Below are 22,928 nucleotides of genomic sequence, written 5' to 3'. Positions count from 1 at the left end.
TTCTTTTACTATTCATTTCAAACTTCTGTGATAGAAATATTCTTGTTAAATATCCTTACCGTGAAAGCAAAGGAATCCCAGACCTATAGTTTTGCTATTTTTTGACAATTAGAAAAATCTAAGATATTAAATTGTCAAAAATAATATGAGTAAAATCTGTTGTCCATGAAATAGCTCTCAAATATCCTGTAAGTAGCATACAGACTTTCCAAGCTAGGTATGCAAAATTATTCTCATGCCTCTGTATGCCCAATTTATGCAACAGATACCTGTTAGGAATTGATCCTGCCAATTGAATGGTAGCCCATAATATAGACTGAATCCAAATACTTTGCTGTACTATCTATTCAGTTAACAGAATGTTTTTACCAATCTATATTTTTTCAAACTATTTGTATAAAATTTTCATTGTGTTTTGTAATAGTTGTAGGCAGGATGTGTTGATGATTCTTCCGTGGAATGAACAGAAGCATCGGGAAGAGGACTGGTGTGAAAACCCACAGTGCAAGTAGGTATATAGAAAGAGAGTGTGTGTGTGTGTGTTTAAAAAGAACACTTTGAGAGGTTACTAAAATAAGGTTGATGGAATGCATGACTAAAATATTTGTCTTTACTGTTTATGCCTAAATTGGTAGACAATTAAAAGCTCATGTAACAAAAATATATTCAAAACAACAACACTATGCTAATGCAGTGTTAAACCTGACGTTTTAATTACATAAAAGTAGAGAAACTATGAGTTCAGGGACTCATAACAATATTAACTCTTCATCTTTGTGCCCATGGGTTTTTAAGTAACTTTTAATGGTATGTGTCACAGCCTCAGATGAGCTTCCCTTGCTGGAAGCTCACCAGGCTGCTGTGTTTGGAGCCACTGGGCCAGTGTCTGGATAGGCTTCAGTCAGTTTTTGGCTCTTAGTTTGACCACTTACTGAGTGCTGACTCACTATCTGATATCCCTTTTGGAAGTGGGACCCTGTGGCCTAGCTGCCTCCGGACCAGTGTTAGCCTTCACCCAGGGTATCTCTATCTTTAGCATGCCCTTTTGCAGACTTCCACCCTAGTGGGCACCCTGGTTTATACTTAACCCCTTCAGGGACACTTGGTAGTTGTAGGAAATAGACTTTGCAAAAGGATTTCTAAAGCAATTACTCTTCACTTTAGACAGCCTAAGAGATTTACTGATCCATGCGAAATAAGGAAATCTGTACAAAATTCCCTGTGTCACTTTGCTCACTACTCTTGAGCATTCTTAGGATTTGCATTCTGATTCTGGTCTCTTCTTCCTCTCTCAAATGGCTGTGAGAGAACCTTTCTTCTATAGATTTCCAGTCCCCTCTGTCAGAGGGATCCCTGGTTGGGTTCAAAACTCCTGTAAAGCGATCTGTCTCTTGCTTGGTGGTTCCCAGTTGGAGTCCAGACTTGAAAAATTGGTAGCCAGCTCTTTGTCCAAGGGTACTTCCATTTATATGGACAGTCATCAAGGTTTAATTACCCTCCATTGTTAGTTGTCTGCTAGGTGCAAGAATTTCTCCTGGGTGTTCCAGCTCAATATGCAGGCTGCAGGTTCAAAATGGTGCTCAGTGAGCAAAATGGAGTTTATAGTTTGATACGATTTCAAACAGAATTCATAAGTTTTACACAGACAGGTCTCCCAAACTTTTTTACAGTGCTTTTGACTTGTTTACATTGCACCATTTCCTTAAGTCTGGGTGAACAAGTGTGGTGTTTTGTATTGCTACATTTTATTCTGTGATCATCATATAATGAAAAACAAAAACCTTATTATGCAGATGTACTGGAGACTGCTATGGGAAGTTGAACTTTCTTATGTGTGCAAATTGTGTCAGCATCATTGTTTTGTTTTTGTGTGTGTGTGTGTGGGGGGGAGAGTCCAGGATGAGTTCTCCCTGAGTAATGTCTCCTGGTTTTGTCAAACAGCATCTTTATAGGGAGTAGTGATTATTTAAAAAATGGCTTTTCAATCAATGTATTTGCTCTATTTGAAAGTTCTTACTGCTTGCTTCTCAGTTTAGTACAAATGCTTATTACTGCTAGTATTTAATGTTTAGTTCAGAGCTTTGCACGTACACATTAGCTGTTGGTGTCGGGCCTTGTCTGCACTACAGGGGAAATTTGATCTAAGCTATGCGATTTGAGTTACGTTACATTATGTTAATTGCGTAACTCAAATCAGCGTAGCTTAGATCTTCTTACCGCAGGGTCCACATTATGCAATGTTGATGGGAAACGCCGTTCTCGTTCTGGTGGAGTACAGGAGTCGATGGGAGAGCGATCTGTGGTCAGTTTAGTGGGTCTTCACTAGACCCACTAAATCGACTGCCAATGCATTGATCATCACTCATCGATCCCTCGGTAAGTGTAGGCAAGCCCTCAGTCTTAGTCCATCTGTATATACCTTTGTAACTTTTTGTCTGCTCTTCTCAGAATTATATTTGAACCAGTTGTTCAAGATGAAGATGAATTCTTGTATGAAGCACAACCTGAGTTATTAAAGTACAGAACTACTAAGCTTTCGATAGACCTGGTTTCTGACTGGTATTGGAATAGGGCACAGGAGATTGAGAACTATGCTATGCAGGTAAGAACAGCAGCACAGAAATAGTAATTGTTGGCATAGATGCAAGCATTTTATTGCTTTTCGAAGCTAATTAAGCTGTGTCAAAAGTAGGCAATATCAAACCATCTGAACTGAGTATTGGTAGTGATTGCAGACACTGATGTAAAATGCTGGCCTATTGAGGTCATTGGGGCGCTTGCCATGGAATTAAGTATGGATTCACAGATTTTTATTTTTCATATGTGCCCGTATAGGGAAAGAAAACTACTTTGCTGCCAAATAATAATTTTAGATGACCCCAAATTGCTCTCTCAATTTTAGAGTGTGTTTCCTGAATTCAGTCCTGTTTAAGATTTACTCAGCTCAATTGTGATCGATTCATAGGGGTGATGGAGGAGTAAATTTCCTTCGGCCTATCTGTACCTGGGCTCTAGAAAATAGCAAAACTTTCCCAGCCGTAAAGTGCATTTTCCCTTCTGCTACACATTTTATGTTCATGTTTTTTAAAGGAAGAAGTGTTGAATAGTGAGTGGCTTAATCAGGGAACTCAGCTGTGATGTCAGGCCAACTTGCTGTGTGAATTTGGGCAAGTCATGCAGCCTGTCTGTGCCCTAGTTTCCCCACATCTTGAAAATATGTAAAGCACTTTGAGATCCTTGGATGAATGGTGCCATGAGACTGGAAGGTGTTACTATTAATGTTATGACATGCTCTTTCCCTGACTGTAGTTTTGAGAATCCTCTGTGGAATGTCACAGATAATTACAGTTCACTTATGGTTTAACAACATAGAGATGTTTAAAATACTCCTGTGGCTATTAATTAGTAATGTTAAGTACTTCATTTTACAGATCAACCTGAGCTCTTATTTCTTTATATTCCTGAGTTAATTGATCCTTCCAGTTTCATCGATGTTTCATAAAATGCTTAATCTTTCCAGATACCCTCATTGTAGACCCTCTCTTTTAATGACTAAAATAACAGTAAAAGATAATGTTGCTAGTGACCCCAGAGTGGGGGAGTAGGGAGAGGGATAAGTCAGTGGTTTGAGCATTGGCCTGCTAAGCCCAGGGTTGTGAGTTCAGTCCTTGAGCAGGCCACTTAGGGATCAGGGGCAAAATAATTACTTGATCCTGCTAGTGAAGGCAGGGAGCTGGACTCAGTGACCCGTCAGAGTCACTTCCAGTTCTAAGATTAAAAAAAAATAAAAATTATTATTAAAAAATAATAATTTAAAAATTTTAGTTGCCTACAGAATTAAAATCCTTAACTAATAAAAAGATTCATCTCCTCTTGCATTTCAAGAAAGATAAAAGATATAGGGAATATTTTTCTTAGTGCCCAGAAATGCCTTTGGAAATCATTTACATTGGCCTTGAAAAATGTTATGATGGTTGATTGTATCCAATGAGGTTTTCCTATAATACACAGCTCTCTGTGTTACACTGGAGCACAGTTTCATTTAATGTGTCAGTAATGTAATTGATATTTGGAAGTTTGTTGTTAGTTCAGTAAGAATTTGCAAAGGCGACAGATTCACAGATGATACAGAAAAGACACAGATTAGAATTAATATTCAGAAAATATGTGGGTGTACTATTAAAAACAAAATGCAGTATTATTACTATTTGTCAAGTTTTTGTCTGATTTTTTTTTTCTGTACTCAACTTCTGTACTTTAACTCATTTACTTGCAGTCATCTGCCTGTGTATCCATCACATTTTGATATCATCTGTAGAGTGTTTGTACTAATAAATCTCCTGTATTTTTTAATCTCACACCCTCATTTCCAAACACCTCCTTTCAGTATTTGAAAGCTAGTTGACTGTATCTTTTTATTGGCCTTGTCATAGGTCTCACCCCCACTTGGAGCTGTTGGGTTCCAATGTGGGGACTTGCATTGACTTCTCTAAACTAAAATCCTAGTTTAGATCTGGTTCTCGCTGCCACCAGTCAGGTTAAAGTGTCTGACACACTGTCTGTCCCCCAAGCTTCCCCTGGGGAACCCAGATTCAAACCCCTTGAATCTCACCAGAGAGAGAGAGAGAAACAGCCAGTTCCCCTCCCCCCTTCCCTCTCTCCAGCCTGCTCTGGAGAGATTACCCCGAGTCAAATCCTTGACTCAACACAAAGAGGGACTCACCTCCCCCTCCCCTTCCCTTGAATCTCCACAAGAGAAGGAATTAACCAAGTCCTTAATAAAAAAGAATTTATTAAAGAATAAAAAGAAAGTAACTTGTCTCTGTAATCCAAGATAGAACAATACAGGGTCTAAATTTATCAATCTCTGGAGAGAATCCCCCCTCCTTTCTTTCTCAGTAAAAGCAAAGTAACAGCAAACAGGAATAAAGAATTTCCTTTAGCAAACACACAATTGCAAATATAGAAAACAACTCAAAAGACTAATCCGCCTTTCTAATTAATACTCACTATTAAATAGTAGAAACTACTCCAGGAGAACTTGGAGACATGACTGACCTCTCTTAGATCCAAAGAGAGCTCTAACAAAGAACACAGACAAAGGCTTCCCTCCACAGAGATTTGAAATTTTTTTGTCTCTGATTGGTCCTCTGGTCAGGTGGTCATCAGGTACTGCATGTTAACCCTTTACAGGTAAAAGAGACCTTAACCCTTAACTATCTGTTTATGACAGGCCTTTTCACCATTCTTATCTAAAATGTTTCCTAGCTGCTGTGCTTATGAGGAATAAGCTAGTTAGCAGAGATGAGGAGCAAATATTTTGTTTCTATGTCATAATCTCTCCACTAGTTGCGAGTGCTGGTTGTCCTCCTTTTGCTAATCCATGTCAGGCAGCTGAAGTCTTGCTGCCATATAACTCTGTTCACTCAGCAGGAGATGGCTTCTGCAAGACTTGGGGGGAAATTATGGTAGTTTGGTTTGTAACTTGTTTGGGAATCCTATAGTTCTTCCATTTTATTTCCCTGCCTGCCACTCCTCCCCCCCTCCCCCCCAAAAAAAGGAAAATAAAAGAAAAAGAAAGAAAAAGAAAACAAACGACCAGCAATATACGTGCAGTCTCAAACAGTAGCAAAGCCAGGAAATGTGCATCCTATTAAGGACAAAAAGGTGCTCCTTTATGAAGCTTCTTTCCCAGCTTCTGCAGACTGTGTAACCTGCTCACAGCCTACTGAACAATGACTGACTGAAAGGGATTCATTCTCTCAGGCTGGATTGAGCCTCCCACTGTTCCCAAGACTCCAGTCTTCTCCCAAGAGCACTGCTATGTTATGCAGATACTTGTCAAAGCAGGCAACTGTCTGTTGGAAATGAAATCACTCCCTATTCAAAATTTTCTCTGGGGTCAGTGCAAAAGGGCAAGATCTAGGAAAAGTGTGAGTGTTTCTTTTAATGTGTTAAATGGGTTGTCATTAACTTGGGGAAACAACTGGTATTCTTTCTGCCTTGTAGGAGGAGTCACTTCAGTTTAGTGTGCATCACTTTTATGGTTGATCCCTACCCCCCAACTTCTCTCAGGTGTGGATTAAAGGCTAGCCTTTCCTATCCTAACTCTTCAAAAACAGAGCAGGCCATTACTCAGATGAGACAATGGCTCCCTTTAAAAGGTGTGTGTTGGGGATGAGGTGAGGGTGAAATCTAAGGAAAAACAGAAAAGCTCAAAATCATTGCTAGCTGTCATCCATCTCCTAAGTTCCTCTTCGATAAAGAGGGAGTATTGTCTGAGTTAGATCGTGAGGAAAAAACCAGAACCTGACCTTTAGGAAATGTATTTTCAACTTTGATAGGATGTGCAGAGCAATAATCACAATTTAGGTCATGTAAAAGCAACAAAGAATCCTGTGGCACCTTATAGACTAACAGACGTTTTGCAGCATGAGCTTTCGTGGGTGAATACCCACTTCTTCGGATGCAAGTGGTGGAAATTTAGGTCATAAAACCTATAAAAAAGGAAAGGGAAGTATGTACCACCAAAAGGTTAATCGTAAGCTGTTGTATTACTGCCCACATAATTTTAAGATTTTGTAAGGTCCATGTCAGAGCTGGCTGACTAAAATTCAAGAAGCTAAATAAACAGCTTTTTTAAAATTCTGTAAGATTAATGACCTCCAACACTTCCCTTGCTCAAATATCTAATGTGGATGCAGTTGTGGCCTCCCTACCCAAGGATTGTTTTTAATATGGAGATATACCTATCTCATAGAACTGGCAGGGACCTTGAAAGGTCATCGAGTCCAGTCCCCTGCCTTCACTAGCAGGACCAAGTACTGTCCCTGACAGATTTTTGCCCCAGATCCCTAAATGGCCCCCTCAAGGATTCACAACCCTGGGTTTAGCAGGCCAATGCTCAAACCACTGAGCTATCCCTTCCCCATACTGAGCTATCCCTCCTCCCTAAGGATAGGGTAGTTTCCTTGGAGTATTTTCTCCCGAAAGATTGTAGGACAGGAAAATACAAGGTACCGACCACAAGGATTCTGAAGCATTAGCAGTAGCTGTGAAAGCTTCTTTAACAACCACATGCTTTGTCCAGGCAGCAGTGTCCTGATGCAGTGACCTAAAGAATACAGACCAATTAAACAGGGAATGTTTTTTCTTTATTTTAAAGAAAATATCTCTAGTTGTACCTTTTATGTCTGATTCCTGTAGTCTCTGAACTTTCTAGTAAGAGCAATGACACCTAATTCAGTGATCGTGACACTATTTAGGGAACTGGGGTAAAAGTCTGTCTGGGGATTGGTCCTGCTTTGAGCAGGTGGTTGTACTAGATGACCTCTTTAGGTCCCTTCCAACCCTGATATTCTATGATTCTATGATACTCTGGCTCAGACCCTGGATTGCTGAGACTAATGAAGTCCTTTGTAAGTATGTGTGGGAAAGGACAGGGAACTTTCACTTCCAAATCCTTCAGTAACACCAAGGAGATTTCAAACAACAGACAAAGATAATGCCATTGTTTTTAAAACCTCATCTGGCTCTTTAGTGACTACTCCTACCTGGAAAAAAATAGTGGAAAAATAGTATCTGAGGGACCAGATAGGACTAGTTCAGGTATTGATTACCAAAAAGAAACAATCAGGCAACAACATATTTTTTTTTTCTTATTTTCAGGTGGACTGTGCTCTGTCCCTGGTTAGACTTGGCATGGAGAGGAACATTCCTGGTCTGCAGGTGCTTTGTGATAACCTGGTTACTCTGGAGATGCTGATTTATGAGACTGGATGTGATCTAACCCTAACCTTGAAAGATCTGCAGGAGATGACAGATAGTGAAAAACTAAGACTGTTAATGTTGAATGTACGTATTTTTGAAAATGCATTAGGTAGATTGTTGAGCCTAAATAATTTCCATGCTTATATAGACGCCTTGCATGTGTAACATAACAATGCTCTTCAGCTAGAGGTGTTTCCCTGTCACATTTCCATTTATTATCCATCCATATCCCAAACAGCAATGGCACTAGATTTGTTTCTTTTTTTAATAATGTGGAAATGGTATTTTTGGAAAACAGCGGAATCATTTTGGCTCATTTAAAAAATAAAATGAAACAGCCCTTCACCCCCCCCCAACTTTTGGGCAGAGGCTAAGCCTGAATAATTTCAGACTGTGCAAACCATGATTGACTGAAAACGGGAATACGGTAAACATGCCTTAAGTATGACTATTGCTACTGCTCCAGTTAAGAGCACTTTTTTAAGATGTCAAAGTGGAAATTTCCAGAGGCAGGTATAAATATTCAAGTAAGAATCAGGGTAGAGATAACGAGGTTAGTTCAGTCAGGGAGGATGAGGCCCTCTTCTAGCAGTTGAGGTGTGAACACTAAGGGAGGAGAAACTGCTTTTGTAGTTGGTAAGCCATTCACAGTCTTTGTTTAATCCTGAGCTGATGGTGTCAAATTTGCAGATGAACTGAAGCTCAGCAGTTTCTCTTTGAAGTCTGGTCCTGAAGTTTTTTTGCTGCAGGATGGCTACCTTTAAATCTGCTACTGTGTGTCCAGGGAGGTTGAAGTGTTCTCCTACAGATTTTTTTATATTGCCATTCCTAATATCTGATTTGTGTCCATTTATCCTTTTACATCCATCTTTTTTACACAATTTGTATTGTAGGAGGAAACTGATAGTGAACCCAATATGTAGTTTGCCTAACATTTGCCATTACAAAAAGTTTCTTGTTTTGTTTTTTTTAGTTATTTTGAAACACTTCCAATGTGTGCAGCATGCCTTTGAAATTCAGCAGGGGGAATGTCCTTAGGCAAGAGAAGTGCCTTTTCTTTGTCCCAGGAAATTCTGTTCAGGTTCTGCTGAGACATACAGTATTGAAAATCACTATTTATTTTCTCTTGCTTGAATTTCTTGGGAAACTTTTGGCAGCCTGCCAAAATAATTTAATATGAATATGGTAAGGCTGGGCTCATGCCACCACCAAAGCAGCAGTGGGATGGGACTTTGCACTGGGAATGCCTAGTATGAAGGTCATCTGTAGTCAAGGAGACTGAGGAATGAGAGAGCTGAGCTTTTTTATAAGACTCCCTTACATTCAATATCCCCTCCCTCCCATCTTGAATGACAGTCTTCTCCTGCTGCCAGTTAGTTTAATTAATTCTGTAGTTTAAGTGGTAGGAGTCTGCTGCAAGCTCAGGCTTCAAACAGTGCTGATGATGCATGATGAGGGCAGTTTATTACTGTTGCACATAATAAAATTTGTTTTTACCCTTTTCATTTTTTATCGTTCTGTTTTCATTTGTTTTAACTTCTTACACTTTCTAGTCTTCTGATGAAAGATATGTGAAGAACGTTTATCAGTGGATGGTCCCATTTCTACATCGCTGTGAAAATCAGTCCCCTGGTCTTGCAAACACACTTTTTAGGGAGTATTTAGTAAGCTTAGCAAAGGAAGACCTGAAATTCCCTCTGAAGATCTTTCTAAATTCAAAACCAGATGTAAGTACAGATTCATAGTTGTTTTATTTATTGGCTTATTTGAAAACTATAATTTATCATGCAGAACTGGATTCATAAGTAAGGTTTGTTTGTTTCACGATCCGTTTTAGAGGTTGACTCGGTCTTTTTTTCTGCCTTTTTCACTGAACATTTGTCATGCAGATATGAAAATATGTTCCCTAAACAAGGTCAAAACAGAATTTCTAATGTATGGTTAAACCATAATTCTTGATCAGGATGTCAAAAGATAATAGGGATTCTTCTGAATGTCATTTTTTGGTAATGCATCAAACTTCATTTTCTGAACATGGCTAAATATTTTGTTTGTTTGAAGCCTCTTAAAATATTTTTCTGAGTACTTCTATCTGGTGCCTTTCCCTGAAGAATTTTACCAGCTTTCATTTTTTTTGCCGCTAAGAGTGTTGGTAAGAAGTATTTCTTTGCCTCATTAATGAGGGGAAAAAAGCAGTGATATTGATCACTGTAGATAAAAATGCTGAAATTCATATCTCAGTAAGTTGCTACTATTTTCATAAGAAAGTAGAAGGACCACAATAGAACTTTATTAAAATAAGCTGTATCCCTTTCTATTTATCTTTTGTATCCATTATTTAAACTACCTTTTTCCAGTAGCTAGATCAAAATGTGTGTAGTTAGATATTTTAAATTTACATTTACCCACAGCCCTCGTCAGTTCATATAAAGTTCATTTATTTGTGTAATTATTTATTTAGATTTCTAAAACATACATAGCAGAAAGGTCCAGCTTAAATCCTGAGATGCCTTTCCTGTGTTTTAAGTGCACAATCAATAAGCACACCAACACACACACTTCCTGCAGTCACACTCTGTCTGCCAAGGTAAGTTCTACCCCCACTACCTCTCCTCGTAGATAGAGGAGTCTCCCAGCTTCTTTTGGAAGGAGAGAAGACCCCCTGCTGCCCCTACTTGAAATGGATGTTGGGGCATAGGTCCACAGGGGGTAAAACCATAGGAGTCCAATGTCACACTGTGCCTCAGGGCCCACGTTGCCTTAATCAGGACTTGATTCAAAGTAAACTAATGGAACAAATATTTAGATCAAATAAATAATTAAATATCTAGAAGGCAACAGAACTATGCATAATAAACAGCAAGGTTTTATAAATCTTGTTAGACAAATGTGCCTGATAATTTTTTCACCACAGTAATAGATTTGGACTCTAGTAAAATACTGAATACTGTATTTCATGAAATCTTAATTGGAACATTGACATTGTCTTGGATGCTTGTGTGGATTGACCTTTTGTCTAAAAATGGAAAGCAAGAGACAGTGAAAGATAGCAGTGTGCCAAGTTCGAGTTGGAAGCCACCAATATTGTTTCTTGGATCAGTGGTATGTGACATCTTCATTAATGATATAGAAGATGGAAGAATCAGCAAATTAATATAATTGCTATGATAAAACATCAATACAGCTAATTCTCACTTCAGATACAGATTTTAAGTTGCTTCTGATGGCTGTAGTCCCATATGGATGAGATCAATATTTGAGTTACTTTAAATCTGATCCAAAAACTTGATACTCTGGTGATTCAATTTGTAGTTTATAATGAAATATTTGAAAAGATGCAACTGCAGCAAAGTCCATGTCCCAATCCTGAACTCTTATATCAGGGATCGGCAACCTTTGGCACACGGCCTGTCAGGGAAAACCGCTGATGGTCTGGGGTGGTTTGTTTACCTGCAGAATCCGCAGGTTTGGCCAATCACAGCTTCCACTGGCTGCAGTTGGCTGTTTCAGGCCAATGGGAGCTGCAGGAAGTGGCATGGGCTGAGGGCTGTGCTGGCTGCTGCTTCCCGCAGCCCCCATTGGACTGAAACCGTGAACTGTGGCCAGTGGGAGCTGCAATCATCTGAACCCGCGGACGCTGCAGGTAAACAAACAATTCTGGCCCACCAGCGGAGTTCCCTGACAGGCCACGTGCCAAAGGTTGCCGATTGGTGTTTCATTTGCAGAGCAATAACCTCTTTGCTCAAAAGAGGGTGTCAACAGTCACTTCGTATATCTCACAAAAATGATATTTATAGAATAGTTCTGCAGATGAATTAACTGCGCATTTAGGAGCAAATCAAAATTGCAAGTGAAATTGTATTTCATATGCTGGCCTAATAAACACAAGTTTTGGCCCTCTTTCCCCCAACTGATCATTTTTCTAACTACCTACTTTTGACGTGTGGTTCTACTCTGGAAAAGTGTTGCTAAAAATGATGACGACTTAATCAGCAGGTCTGCTCCTTGTGTCTTCAGGCATATCTTATTGTTTAACAGATGCAACTAACTTTTTACCGCTTGTCAGTGTCTGCTCTGCAGCGTTAGAAGTGAGAGAGCCAGATGATGTTCCTCCTTGTGCATCATCAATGGAAGCGTTTACTCATTTCCACTTGCTTACTTCCATACAGCCTCACTGGAAACATTGGGTTTGCACAGTTCAAGTGAGAGCAGAATTTGGCCTGCAGGAACTTTTTGTTATTGGTGGTGGTACATGAGAAATAAAGTACTAAGGGATATGGGACTTTGAAAATCTTTTTCAGGGTTGGCTGACTCTACTCCTATGGAAGTCAGTGGTAGTTTTACTATTGACTTCAATAGGAGTAGGGTTAGGCTGACACTGAGTATTTTTGAAAATTTCACCCTAAATGCTTAATATTTTATCTATTGTGATGGAAGCACAGTACAATTGTCAAGTTATGACTATTCTGATAAAATATCAAGAATTTCTCACTACTACGTAGTCATCCACTGTGACAGGCTTATGAGCCGTCACTTTCTGAGTAACCTTTCCCCCCACTGTCTCTCTCCTTCCTCAGAGTTAAGTTGAAGGACTTAAATACTCACATATGTTATCCTATATAGATAGGTCCAGGGAATCAATGGGTAATGGGAAGTAGAAGAACTGCGTGGCTTACAAACCTTTTTTTGTGTGTAGTCTGTGCTGAAAACTTTCTCAAATTCTCCGATCACGGTTCTACTAAAAAACGGAGCTGTACCACTGATAGTTTGTAAGTAATTACATCCTTACTGAAAGACACACTGTTGCAAAAGAACTTATTTTTCCCATAATACACCCTTGTATCACTCTTCTCCGTATCACATCCTGCATTTACAGTAGTGTGAGATCTTGTGTAGATTGGCATCCACTGTTACTGATCCAAGCAGCACAAGTTGACGTGATGGTAAAAACACTGGCAGTTGATCTATATTCAAGGTACCCACAAAATGTGGACCCGGTACAGAGAAAAATAACACAACATTGTTAGTGGAGGAGAGGAGTGCTTTTGCAACAGTGAATAACTGGTCTTTCTACAAGCATGGAAACTTTTAAAGGGTTCTTCAGTAAAATATAAAATACTCTGGCAATGTAAGGCTGTACTTTGGCGGTTGTATTTGGAGCTATATGAATTATTGTAGTCAGGTAGGCAGGGGGGCCAGGGGGTTTGGGGGGGGGGGGGGGGGGGGGCCCCTTCGCCCGGCGCCCCCCGCACCCGGCCCCGAAGACCCCCGCCCGCCCCCCGCCCGCCCCCCCGCGGCGCGCGCACCGCCGCGCGCCCGCGCCCGGTTGCGTGGTGGGGGGGGGGGGGCCGTGCCGCGCGGGGGCGCGGGCGGCGGCGGGTCCCAGAACGGAAGGCCCCGCCCCGGACCGGCTTGCTGCGGCGCGGCGGGCAGTCCCGCTCCCCCGCCCGGCCCCAGCCTCAGCCTCTGATTGTAGTGTGTCTATACAGTTTCAAATACAGTTTGAGATTCATGAATCATAAATTGATATAATTGTTAGAAGCATCTCATTTTTCTGCTGCATGCAGTAGTGGGTTGTGTGCTGGATGGGCTGTACACAATAACTGCAGCATTTTACAGTATTGATGCTGTTAATGTGCAAATGAAGTAAATTCTTTTGATGTGTGTAAATAATGGTTTCAAGCATCTAACATTTTTTTAATAATCTGCCTGTTTAAAATATTTGCTTTTTCAAAATTAAATAGGATTCAGTTGCAAGTATCTTGCTCTTTCAGACAGGTTCAGTACACAGAGGATACAGATTAGCTTTTGTTGCATTTTCTGTATTTACAAAAGATATTTCACAGAGAATTATTAAAGATCCAGAGAGCCTCTAATTAAAAAGAAATCACTAGATTGGTTTTATAGTTGTACTTGCACTAGTTAAGATTGTATTGACAGTAACACTGGAATATGGAAAAACTGACTGTAAATGGAAAAAATGTTCCAACATACAGCAAAATATATTCTGTTTTTGATAGTGTCAGCAAAAAATAATTCCTGATCAGGACCAGCTGATGAGTATGGCACTGGAATGTATCTATAGTTGCGACCGAGATGACCAACTCTCCCTTTGTTATGATATTTTGGAATGCCTTCCACAAAGAGGATATGGGTGAGCATACATATGTGGTTATATGCAGATGTTTTTAGAATGCATTAAATATAGTTTTGAAATATCTAAAATATTCCCTGAGATGACATTCCTTTCTCCTGCGGAAATAATTAAAATAAATTAAAAGCTAAAGTATGTAATGTAATTGGTGTAGTACCTATCTTAATTGAACTCTTTGAGCCTATAATTCATATATGTTAAACTTTTTTTTTTTAAACAAATTATCTAAATCAAAAGGTCAAAATTAGACAGTCCAGGCCATGCCCACTCCCCAGGCCTTTGTGTCAGGCAGAGGTGGGAGGGTCCCTGAGCTCGAGCTGCAGCCCAAGCCCAAATGTCTACACTGCAGTTAAACAGCCCCTTAGCCAAAGCCACGCAAGCTCAAGTCAGCTGGCACGGGCCAGCCATGGGTGTTTAATTGTAGTGTAGACATACCCTCGAAGTACATTTCCCAGACCTGAAGAAGAGCTCTGTGTAAGCTCGAAAGTTTGTCTCTTTCATCAATAGAAGTTGGTCCAGTAAAAGATACTACCTTGCCCACCTTGTCTTTCTAATAACATGGCTATGTACAGCATTGATGCTCATAAGCATTCATGCCAGCATGAAACAGGCCCTCCTACAGAGGAACTTCACTATGACAGACAACATTTCTGGAGAAAATGGATGAAAGACTGACTAACAGGAGAAGCCCTAGGCTACCTGATATTGTTCTGGGTCCATTGCCAATCTCCCAATCTCCACACTTGGGAAGGTCACACTTGGGAAAGTGGAGGTGGATGGATGGGAGGGAGTTCAAGGGGAAGGTGTCAGGTAAGAAGTGAGCTGGTATTTCTAGGGGTGGGTTCAGTGTTGTCTAGTATTAGCCACAAGTTCTTGGCCTTCCTTCTTCCAGAAGCCAACAGTTTTAATCCTTCCTGTGCAAGCTGTAGCATCCCCTGGGTTTTGAAAGGTTCCAGAATGAATATTCAACTTTTTGGTGTTTATTTCCATGTCGATAATGTGTTATAGCAGCAATAACTGGATCATGCATTTAACAGTGTTTTGTTTTGTTTTTTAAACCTTCACAGCCCAGAAACAGACGTAACTAAAACTCTTCATGACAAGGTAGATGAACTAGAACAAATTCTCAGGTAAAAACCATTTACCACATCAACAGTTCATTTTGTTTTATTGGAGGAATAGTACAAGAATGTACAGGTTACCATGGCATAGGGTCATAGGTCATATCCAAACCCTTCACTACACATCTAGAGGAAAAATACTTTCTGAATGTTGAGCTCTTCTACAATATTAAGGTTGTAACTTTCTTCCTACAAAAAATATTTCAACCATTACTGTCCCAAATCAAATACCAAAGCTAGGATTGTAAGGGATGAGAATGGAGTGCTGAACCGCTTCTGTATTTGTGGAACATCAGTCAGAGTATCTGTAGTGTGTACAAAAGGGTTTAGGCCAAATCTGAGCCTCTAAGCCAGTGGTCCCAAAGCTTTTTACCTTGTGCTCCCCATTACTCCTGTCTGTGCTGCCCACACCCCTCGGAGCTGGGGCCAGGAGCGGGGCCATGGCTCTGGGAAGGGGGAGACATGGACAGGAGTAAGGGGGCTGAGGCTGGGGCCATAACTGGGGGAAGGAGTGGAGCCTCGTCTGGGAGTGGGATCCCTGGGCATGGGGTCGGTAGCCCCGGCCGGAAGTGGAGCCCCGGGTGCGGGGCTGGCAGCCAGGGCTGGGGCCAGGAGTGGAGCAGAGTGGTGCTCCCTTTCTGTCCTCCATGGGGACTGGCCCAGGCCCCAGCAGTGTCCCCCTGAACCGTCTAGGGAGCATGCCCCACAGATCGAGGACCTCTCCTCTAAGCCAAGTTTCAAATGCTTGAGTATTTATAGGAAGAGAAACATAACAAAAATGACTAGGAGAGGTTAGGAAGAAAAGAGGGAATGAGTTTTTTTTTTTTTTTTTTTTTTTTTTTTTTGGTTTTGTGTGTATTGTGTCAGCCTGTAGCTAGCTTAGAAAGAAAGTTATGTTGTAATCAGAACTTTCAAATTTTTTATTTTTTATATTATAGGTTTGTATAATGCTTATAGGTTGTATAAAATTCAAGAAAATATGAGATGGTTTACAACATTCTTCCTTGAAATAATATTAGACTCGGTTGGTTGGTTTATCACTAAAACAGCTGGTGGTTGGAGAATAATGTTTCTTCCTGAATATGTATAGATTATCTGAATAGTTTGAAATTGAAAATAGTTTGTTCATTTCAGAAGGAACTGGCTGAAAATATTGCTGTTAGCTGTCAGTGTGGTATATTTACTGAAAGTGTTCTTTGTTTGAAGGAGGGACAATACTCATGTGGTTATGGCACTAGTTTGGGATTTGGGAGATGTGAGTTCAATTTCTGGCTCTGCCACAGACTTTGTTTATGACTTTGGCAAAGTCACATACTCTCTCAACCTCAGTTGAACTCCTCATCTGTAAGGTCCCTACTAATATTACCTTCCTCCCACCTTCTGTCTAACTTCTCTGTTGAGGTTGTAAGCTCTTTGGGGGAGAGACTCTCACTGTATGTGTATGTGCAGTGCTTTGCACAATGGCACACTCTTCTTGTTTGAAGCCTCTAGGCCATTGTTTCTCAACAACTGGTCTGTCCCTGAGATCTCCCTGACAGTTTAGGAAGCCCTGGTTCCAGGTATCAAAAAGGTTGAGAAACACTGCTTTAGGCAATATTATGATACAAATAATGATCTAATGCAGGACAAAATGGCAAGATGCTAAATGATTTATACTGTATATTTTTTAGTGTATCTGAAATTTTGGAGAAGCATGGACTTCAGAAACCTGTATCATTTGTAAAAGATACGCAGAACAGCCCAGAGCAAGCAGAGAAGCTTATGATTAGACTGACCAGGCACACAGGACGCAAGTGAGTATCGACGGTGTTGGTCAGCTTAGAATGTTAATGTTCAGAGAATGCACGTTTTCACCTTTATACGCCAATATGATGGTACTTTTTACTCTTAGCCTTAATACAATATCCATAAAACAAACTTGTTAACGTGAAATTGAACATTGACTATAAGTACTTCACTGCTTTTTGTTGTTGCTTAAAATACTACCTCTTGCTAGAATTGTTGTAGACTGATTTCGGTATCATTGTTCTGTTCAGTTAAGCAAGCTTAAAAGGCATATTGGCAGAGAAAATACTTCCAGTGTATGTACTTTAAAAATGAACAATAAAACTAATGTACTGGAAATAAAGTCCTTTAAAACTAATTCTGTTCTACAGAAAGTGCAGAATTTATGAAATAGCATCTTTTAGAATTTTTGGGTTTTCTTTGGCTTCACATGATTTTCTTATGAGCTTTTGTATCAGTAATTTTAATTCAGGTATTTAGCAATAATTGAATCTGCCATTTCTTCTTTTAGTGATTTTTTTTTTTATTTTGAAAATACTCTTATTTTTCATGTTACATCTTACTGTAGCTAAGTTATTGTACACCTTTCGTTGAGAACAGAGAAATCAGATTGCTGAAGTCTTGAGAAAAAGCAGCATTTTGTGTTTGTTGTAATTACTACTTCTCTTACTAAGAAAATCTCCATCAGCTTTAATGGGTAGTGTATAGCTGGTGCATGTTGAAAGCCTTCTTAAGAGTTTTTTAAAATAGCTTGGAAAGACCAAATCAGTGTCCCTCCTAAAGTAAGATGGTGCTGTAGAAGAAAAGTACCTCTCATCTGTATAGATCCTTGGCTCTTGGACCCCCATGTCTTACTACCTTACCTATTAGGGTCAGATGCTCGGTTAAATACTTTAAATATCAAGAATATAGAGAAAATGCTAACATCAGTGTCAATTCACAATCAAAAAGCAGTCTGGCAAATAGTGAACCAATAGACAGCTTAGTAGAATCTTGCCTTCTAAACTCCTCCCACCAAATTAAAATAACATTTAAATAAAAATAATAATGCTGTCTCCACTGGTTGCAGGCAACGTGTATCATGCTTTTTGGTAGCTTGCATTAAATTTACTGCAATAATCCAAAATTGACGGCTCAGAATTATGATTACCCAACTTTTTTGGGTGCTGTTAGAAATAGCTCAACAAATAGCTCCTCAGTGGTGGATTTTGTGAATGCTTACTTGAAAAAAAAAATGTGGTATGTCGGGTCACAGATGGAACTCTAGCATCATCTCCCTTTGTTCTTTCTTTAGCTAACATCCCATTAAGGGGGACAATAAATATTGATATATTTTTTTCTATTTATTTAGGCAGCCACCAGTCAGTGAGATGCACTGGAAAGGGTTACTGCAGGATATGTTGGATATGCAGCAGAATGTCTACACGTGCTTAGAGCCAGACACTTGCTATGAGGTGATTTCTGTCCACTCCTCTATTTTTATTCTACAAACCAATATCAGAATAAATTGTCTCACTTTGTACTGCTGTTCTCATTTGTGTTACCGAGATTGACACGAGTAAATATTCACATGCTGTATTGAAATATTACCTGATGTCTGTGAACTCTACCATTGAAACCAGCGTAGTAGAAGTTTCTGTTAGGGAGTTCCTTTGATACGTTTCATCAGCAGTCCATGTAGTCTCCTGTCAGTCCCTCAGCATGCGGTTCTATTCATTTAACTCAAAAGACTGAACTACTTGAGGAATATAAGAGTTATAAGATCTATAGTTTTTGATTCATAGATATCGTAATAAATAGAAGTTTAGGCAAGTGATTACTAATAAATGTAATTTAAAGATAAATTATATTTTCGTTAACTGTTACGTTTTAATTAAACATGAACTTTGTATTCAGCCAAGCGTTTTAATGTCACCCACAGTACATACAGGACTGTGTGTAGATATTTTCCTCTTTGATTTAAAGTGAAACATGAAATCCAATTTCGGCAGAAAATAATCTGCATATGTATAAACCCAAGACATGCTGGTCATTAGAGTTTGTGAAGGGCTGTTATTATGCTGAAGTGGAATTTATTTTGATAAGTGCTGTTTATTTGCATATTCACTTTAATACATTACAGTTCAGCATTTAGATTACACTGTGCATAGGCTTACTTATCTTGAAATCTTGACATCTTTTGAAAGTTTAATATTATTGTAAGTTTTTTTTCATTACAGTTTCCAGAATTAATTGCATATAGCTGCCAGTCTCTCCTGCTCTTGGGAGAAGTTCTGAAAGCAAATCTGAACAGTTTTGAAGGAATTAAAGGGGAAAAAAAGCATATGAGACTTAAACTAGAAATTGAAATATGTCACTTTTTTTCTACAGTTATACATTTTTAAGCCATGTCAAGAAAAACGCTGTATGTCAGAAGGCATTCCTCATTTAATGAAATAATGGACTAGATAATTTAAACAGTTGGACTATACATTGTCTGATAGTATGCATATTTTGTTGCAACTAGAACATACAGTAGAACCTCAGAGTTATGAACACCTCGGGAATGGAGGTTGTTTGCAACTCTGAAATGTTCATAACTCTGAACAAAATGTTATGGTCGTTCTTTCAAAAGTTTTACAACTGAACATTGACTTAATACAGCTTTGAAACTTCACTGTGCAAAAGAAAAAAGGCTGCTTTCCCTTTATTTATTTTATTTAATTATTTTTAGTAGTTTACATTTAACACAGTACTGTACTGTATTTGGGGTTTTTTGTTTGTTTTTTGGTCTCTGCTGCTGCCTGATAATGTACTTCCAGTCCAAATGAGATGTGTTGTTGACTGGTCAGTTCATAACTCGTGTTTGTAACTCTGAGGTTCTAATGTATTTCTAGCGTCCATTAACACTCAGAACTGGTAAATTAATATATTTTGTTTGAAAATCATGCATGACATTAGAAAAAGAATAGGCCTGTAAGGTGGCTTCTGTATCAACGTTGGGACGTTTGTGTTGGGACTCTGTTGTGAAGTGTGTTGTGTTATTTGATTGAAACAAAAACTTTTGGAGAATGGGACCCATATCCAACAATCTGCTTTTTGGTCTACTCTCTTCTCTATATTCGTTGATTTATTGATACTTTTTGCCTTAGATCATTATCTACAAATTTCTATGTTCAAGGAGGTTACACATACATACTAAGAATTGTTTACTGGTCAGATATATTCTTATGGAGATTAAAATGGTAGCTACTCTCTGCCTATGTTTCAGCTTTCCCTGATGAATGGTTTTAGATGTAGGAATGAGACACAGAACTTTGGATATGGTTATCTTACAAGTTATCTCCCATGCAAATTGTTTGACTTGCACGAGAGCAGGACATATGTAAGAATGTTGCAACCTGTTGTCATGAGGGTGAGGTGCCTCTGGGTCTCTATATAGTCTTATGTGTGCTTCCAATAGAGCTCATTCTGTCCTGACATACAGATTGGAAAGAATAAAATAAACGATATGTCATTTTTTTTTCTGTTGTGATCATAACTATAGTATGAGAGTGTCTACAAATACAGATTTTGCTTACAGATGCACTGTTTTAAATTTAATGATTATAAATTTTGGGGCAAAGAAAAAAAATCATGTCATGGAATTAAACTTTTTGATTGATACAAAGTTATAATAACTAGTGTTAAAATATTTTTTTTGTTCTTGTTAATTAGGATTGTACTGATCTCTTATTTTGTGGAAAAAATATGATTCACCGATTTGAGTTATTCTTAAAGGGAATTTATGCATTTTTAAGTACATTTTAAATAATCACAGCTTTTTGGCCTAAGGCTAAAATAGTTAAAAGTTTCATGGCAAATATCTTGATATATTAACATTCATACTTTCATACTTTGAAGATTAGTCTTGATTTAAAATTAAAAAAATAAAACATGATGAGGATTTGAATATTATTCTGATGTTCATTATGAACCTAAATATGTTATGTTTAGAGCCCTACCAAATTTACGGACTATGAAATCTCGTCTCCCCACAAAATCCGGCTGTGGTAGTGCGGGGTGCAGTATTGCCACCCTTACTTCTGTGCTGCCTTTAGAACTGGGTGGCTGGAGAGTGGTGGCTGCTGGCTGGGCGCCCATCTCTGAAGGAAGTGCTGCCGTCAGCAGCAGCGCAGAAGTCAGGTTGGCATGGTATGGGGGGAGAGGGAGGCTTACAAGCCTAATAGTGCAGTACAATACTTGTATATTTATTGTATGAACACATCCATGAAATTTGCTATTTATGGTGTGACCATGCTGTGAAAAATGTGTGATTTCTCCGTGATTTAATTAGACCCCTAGTTATGTTTCTTCAGGAACAGATGGTGAGGGAGGAGTCAGTAAAACTGCAGCAAAAGCACAGGGATCAGACTTTAGCATGTGCTTAGCTTTACACACTTCAGTGGGACTGTTTACAGTGTGTAAAGTTAAGCACTTCTGTAAAACTTGATGTTATCAGGGGTTGGTTTTGTGGTATTGCTTAGCAGCAAACTATTTTTGTAAAATTCCATCCAAAGCATGTGTTTGTTTAATTTCAAATTTGCAGCAAACATAACTAATATATTAGGAGGAAGAAGTAGCCCTTTTTGAAGCTTGAGTTTTTAATTTATAAACATGCATGCATATTGTTACACAAATGGCTAAATATTATCTATACACAACGCTATTAATAAAAATATTAATTAAATATTAAGGTATAGAATTTTATCCTTCTAGTTTTTAAGCCCTATCTATAAAAACAAATAAAAAATAATCACCTCAAAATTCTGCCTCTAATGTGGGTCAATTCTGAATTGTAAAATATTTTGTAATTGCAAAATGCTATCATTTGAATTTTTTTAAATCTTGTTGAGTTTCACTAAAGATTTTATTTTGTGAACAATTAGTGTGGTAGCAGAACTAAATTTTGTACTGCAATTAAAAAACAAAAAGAGAAAGATGGGAATAATTGTCCTAATTCTGCTTTTGTGGTTAAAATACTTTAAAAATTATTTATGCAAATATTAATCCTGGAATAATTTTTCAGATACATCTTAAATTCATTTTCTCCCAACATATTACAAGGAACCTTTTATGTTCAGATGGCTTGGTCCCACAGAAAACTATACACTTTTTTTTGGATGAAGCTACTATAACAAATTTACGCATCTTACTTTGCAGATATTTACAGAAAGCCTTCTATGTTCAAGCCATCTAGAAAATATACACCTAGCTGGGGAAATGATGCATTGCAGTGTTTGGTCAGTGGATCCACCAGTTGGTGTTGTCTCAAAAGGAAAACCACGGTATAGAGTCAGCTATGAGAAAAGCATCAAACTGGTTTTGGCTGCTAGCAGAGAATACTTCAATTCTTCTACCAGTCTGACTGATAGCTGCATGGATTTGGCCAGGTATAGTAAAACACATTTTCTCTCTCTTCAATATTCTTTACCTTTGATTCCTTTATTTTAAATGTAGTAGATGATGAATTTTACTGAAAAGGAGTTTTGGCCGGATTCCCGTCTACAATCTGTCCCTTTGTGCAAAGCAAGTGGGGGATAAAAGGGCTGTAACCACAGCTTCTCTGAGGAGCCCCCAACTTCCTTTGCAACAACTGGCTTAGTGGGGCATAGCTGGAAGGAAAGGGGTGTTGCTGGAGCATCTGTGCACTCCTACTGTTCCTGGCTGCTAGAATGGCCCCTTGGAGCCATGGATTCCTATGTCACGTCTAGCATTACAAGGGATGCCATAAGCAAGACACTAATGGAGAGAGTTTGTGGAGAAGAATAATGCAATACCATTAAATGTTTGGATTTTTTTTTTAAATGTGAGTTTCTCCGAGATGAGATGGAGATGCGTGTACTTTCTTCTGATTCAGTTTTGAAGACATGAAAGTACACGAGTCTGTCTGGCTGGGATAAGTTGTTTTCTGTTGCACAGCTTCTCACCTCATTGATTACTAATGATCTAATCCTCCCCAGCTATGGAATTTGGAGGAGGTTCAATGTTGTTGCAGGAGGCTCCACTCTCTCATTGCTCTTCACTTCAGGTTACCAGCCTTTCTGCCTCTGGCAATGAAACAAGGTGGCAGTTCATTT

At 38.9% G+C, this 22,928-nt stretch overlaps 1 protein-coding gene across 4 annotated transcripts in view; it reads left to right on the top strand.

Annotated features, from left to right (window-relative positions):
• The window catches only part of NBAS (NBAS subunit of NRZ tethering complex), a 350,592-nt gene that overhangs the window by 90,250 nt on the left and 237,414 nt on the right, over positions 1-22,928 (top strand). For all 4 annotated transcript variants that reach the window (XM_039531043.1, XM_039531042.1, XM_039531044.1 and 1 more), the window contains exons 22-30: positions 425-508; positions 2,449-2,602; positions 7,669-7,854; positions 9,324-9,497; positions 13,791-13,924; positions 14,992-15,054; positions 16,716-16,838; positions 18,182-18,284; positions 22,012-22,241. In XM_039531043.1, the coding sequence (XP_039386977.1) occupies positions 425-508; positions 2,449-2,602; positions 7,669-7,854; positions 9,324-9,497; positions 13,791-13,924; positions 14,992-15,054; positions 16,716-16,838; positions 18,182-18,284; positions 22,012-22,241 (1,251 nt within the window). The remainder of the gene's footprint in view (positions 1-424; positions 509-2,448; positions 2,603-7,668; positions 7,855-9,323; positions 9,498-13,790; positions 13,925-14,991; positions 15,055-16,715; positions 16,839-18,181; positions 18,285-22,011; positions 22,242-22,928) is intronic.

This window comes from Mauremys reevesii, linkage group 3 (assembly GCF_016161935.1).
Source record: "Mauremys reevesii isolate NIE-2019 linkage group 3, ASM1616193v1, whole genome shotgun sequence".
Taxonomy (NCBI): Eukaryota; Metazoa; Chordata; order Testudines; family Geoemydidae; genus Mauremys; species Mauremys reevesii.
Note: the sequence above shows the minus strand (reverse complement) of the source record. Positions and strands in the feature narration are given on the sequence as shown.